Raw genomic sequence first — 3,333 nt, forward strand, 5'->3', positions numbered from 1 at the left:
AAAAAGATGAGGATCACAAGAAATTCAGGGTGCAGATTATTTGGCCTCAAATTAGATGAGGAAGACACAAAAATTTCAGCTCCGTGCGTGGAGGATGCGGTAGTGAACAAATTGATCAATCTTTCGATCAATGAAACGGCAGCTATCCAGAAGGAACAGTGTGAAATGCTCCTTGACAAGCTTGAGGAAGGGTTTGCCAATATCTGCAAGACCGTCGAGCTGGCAGATAGCCACGACCTTGGGGACATGAAGTGGCTCGCATACTGGGCTGACATCCTAAGGGAGGCCAAGATAAAAGGCTGTGTCGTTCTTGGCACCATCAGCGCTCGCAAAACACTGAGAGCCAAAGATAACGAGCCAATGGTGAAATGTGATCAAGATCAAGAGAGAGATCAATTCAGCAGTTTCGTGCATAGTATGGAGGGCTTAGCCAGGGACGTGGAATGCTTCGGCAAATTGGTATACATGTGTTCAAGATGCTAACTTGTTGTTATCATGTCAAGGCGGCTCACCTCAATAATAAGACAGGAAGTCTAGATCCATTGTAAAAAGTATTTTCTCTTTAAATTAGAAGACATGCTAATAATGGAACAAAGGAAGCTTGTGGGAATGCTCAGAGAGGTGCTACTTGGAAGGCTTCGTATGGCCGTCACAGTGGGTGACCATCCAGTGGGAGGCTGTAGATAGTGGCAACAACAACGTTGTCTACACCTATCACTGGCACACGTCGAAGGTAAAGGTGGAAACTGTTAGAGTTATAATATAAGTCATGTACCCCTTTGTATTTATCCCGTTGTATAAGGGGTTTCCTGCATATGTTCCACACCTGTACATGTATATATATATCGGCCTATGGCCTCATGGGAATACAAGTTGCATATTCCTAACATGGTATTAGAGCTAGGGTACATTTTTTTCTGCACGTTGCAACTCGTGCTATCGATTCCCAGCCGCCTGTCTCATCTCGCTCGAAGCCCCCGTCCTCGATCTCCTGAGTCTCCTGATCGAAGCCGGCCCTCCCGATCGGATCTCCCTCCCGATCGGATCTCCCCAGCCAGCTCCGGCGCGACTTCCACGCTGGGATGCAACTGCTCTCGGGACGCCTCCCTCCCCTACGGCGGAATCGGCGGCCGCCGCCAGGATCCGCGCCCGGTTCCCGATCGATTCCTGCCCGGCTCCGCTCGTGCTTCAGCCACGAGGTCCCGCCCGCGATCCAGCTGAGCTGCCCAAGATAGCCGGGTCCCAACTGCCCTCTTTCCCGATCGACGGGCCGGCCTCGATCCCCCAGCGCTCTCTCTTCCGCTAGGATCCCATCGCTAGCGTCCTCTGCTGTCGCTGGTGCTCTCGTTGGTTCCTAAAAAAAAAATGTCTGCTGCATCGGGCTATGTTGCTGTCCCTCGCTGTCCGGTGATCTTTGATGGTACTAACTACACTGAGTTTACTGGCTTCATGCGCATTCACATGCGTGGCATCCGTCTTTGGGGTGTTCTTTCTGGCGAGGTCTGCTGTCCGCCACGTCCAGTTCCTCCGGTGGCTCCTACTCCGCCAACTCCATCGGTTCTTCCTACGGATGCTAATCAGGCCGCCAAGGATGCGGCTAAGGTTGCTGATGAGGCTGCTAATCGTGCTTATGATGAGACGGTTTTGGCTTATGAGGAGGCTCTTCAGACATATCATGGTGCTCTGTCTGTTTACACCCAGTGGCTTGATGATGATGCTCGTGCTGCAGCTGTTCTCACTGCTAGTGTTCTACCTCAGTTTGCTTCTGAATTTCTGGGTCTTTCTACTGTCTTTGAGATGTGGACCCGTCTTCGTGAGCGCTATCAGCCCTCTGGTGATGCCTTATACCTCTCTGTGATCCGTCAGGAGCATGCTCTTCAGCAGGGTGACTCCACTGTTGATGACTTCTATGCACAGAGTTCTGCTATCTGGCGCCAGCTTGATTCTCTTCGTAGTGCTGGGTGTCGTACCTGCCCCTGTTGCCAGGCTGTCCAGGCCAATTTGGAGTTTCATCGCGTCTATGAGTTCTTGTCTCGGCTCCGTAAGGAGTTTGAGCCCCGGCGTGCTCAGTTGTTTGCTCGTGGCCGTATTTCTCTCATGGAGGCGCTTTCTGAGATTCGTGCTGAGGAGACTCACTTACGTGGTGCTGGTTTGCTGGAGGTTCCCTCTGTGCTTGCTACTCGTGCTCCTACGCCACTTGCTCCACCGACCCCTTATCGCTCGAGTGCTCCGCCGCTCTTGCCCACTCCTTCTGGAGGTTCAGGTCGCCCCCGTCCACATTGCGCCTATTGCAACAATGATGGTCATCTTGAGTCTCAGTGCTACATGAAGAAGAAACACATGCGCAAGGCTCGATCATCATCTTCCGGGACTTCGTCATCTACCTCGACAGCTTCAGCCATTGCTTTGACTGAGCAGGATATTCTGAGACTTAAGCGTCTGCTCGCGGCTTCAGGTTCTTCCTCGACGGGTACTGCTGGTTCTGTGACTGATGCTTCCCGCACTGAGCAATCACCCTCTACACAGTCAGGTACATCCCCCTGGGTTCTGGACTCTGGAGCTTCTTTTCATATGTCTTCTCATTCTTCCATTTTGTCCTCTCTTCGATCACTGGATTCCCCTATTCATGTCTTCACTGCTGATGGTACTCCACTTTCTGTTGCTAGTAGAGGCAATCTTACTACTACTCCTTATTCTGTTTCTGATGTTGCTCATGTTCCTTGCCTTACCATGAATTTGTTTTCTGCTGGTCAACTTACGGATTCTGGTTGTCGCGTCATCCTTGACGCTGACTCTTGTTCTGTCCAGGACCGTCACACGCACACTCTGGTTGGGGCTGGCCCTCGCCGCCGTGATTCTCAGGGTCTTTGGGAGTTGGACTGGCTTCATGTTCCTTCTGCTGCCACCACCATCGCCAGTTCTTCCGCTTCTGTCGCCTCCGTCACTGGTTCCTTCCAGCAGTGGCATCATCGACTTGGTCATCTGTGTGGTTCTCGGTTGTCTTCTTTAGTTCGTCGAGGCCTTCTGGGGTCTGTCTCAGGAGATGTCTCTTTAGAGTGTCAGGGTTGTCATCTTGGCAAGCAGATTCAGTTACCATATTCACATAGTGAGTCAGTGTCTAAGCGTCCTTTCGATTTAGTCCATTCTGATGTATGGGGTCCGGCCCCTTTCGCTTCGAAAGGTGGTCATAAATACTATATTATTTTCATAGATGATTTCTCTCGTTACACATGGCTTTATTTCATGACTTCTCGTTCTGAGGTGTTGTCTATTTATAAGCGTTTTGCTGCCATGGTTCATACTCAGTTCTCTTCACCCATTCTCGTGTTTTTC

General features: G+C 50.9%; 1 protein-coding gene across 1 annotated transcript; it reads left to right on the top strand.

Moving 5' to 3' along the window:
- The first annotated feature begins 1,087 nt into the window (after window positions 1-1,087).
- Window positions 1,088-3,007, top strand: LOC125511176. The gene is made up of 2 exons (XM_048676477.1): window positions 1,088-2,530; window positions 2,809-3,007. The coding sequence occupies exons 1-2, from the start codon at window positions 1,366-1,368 to the stop codon at window positions 2,853-2,855; spliced, it is 1,212 nt and encodes a 403-aa protein (XP_048532434.1). The 5' UTR covers window positions 1,088-1,365; the 3' UTR covers window positions 2,856-3,007.
- The last annotated feature ends 326 nt before the right edge of the window (window positions 3,008-3,333 follow it).

The sequence above is a fragment of the Triticum urartu genome, chromosome 5 (assembly GCF_003073215.2).
Source record: "Triticum urartu cultivar G1812 chromosome 5, Tu2.1, whole genome shotgun sequence".
Classification (NCBI taxonomy): Eukaryota; Viridiplantae; Streptophyta; class Magnoliopsida; order Poales; family Poaceae; genus Triticum; species Triticum urartu.

What these genes read in the sequence shown, in the direction of transcription:
- LOC125511176 (XM_048676477.1), top strand. Translation starts at nt 1,366, where the DNA reads ATGTCTGCTGCATCGGGCTATGTTGCTGTCCCTCGCTGTCCGGTGATC. An exon ending in ATCACCCTCTACACAGTCAG is followed by an intron (nt 2,531 to 2,808) that starts GTACATCCCCCT and finishes TGTTCTGTCCAG; the next exon opens with GACCGTCACACGCACACTCT.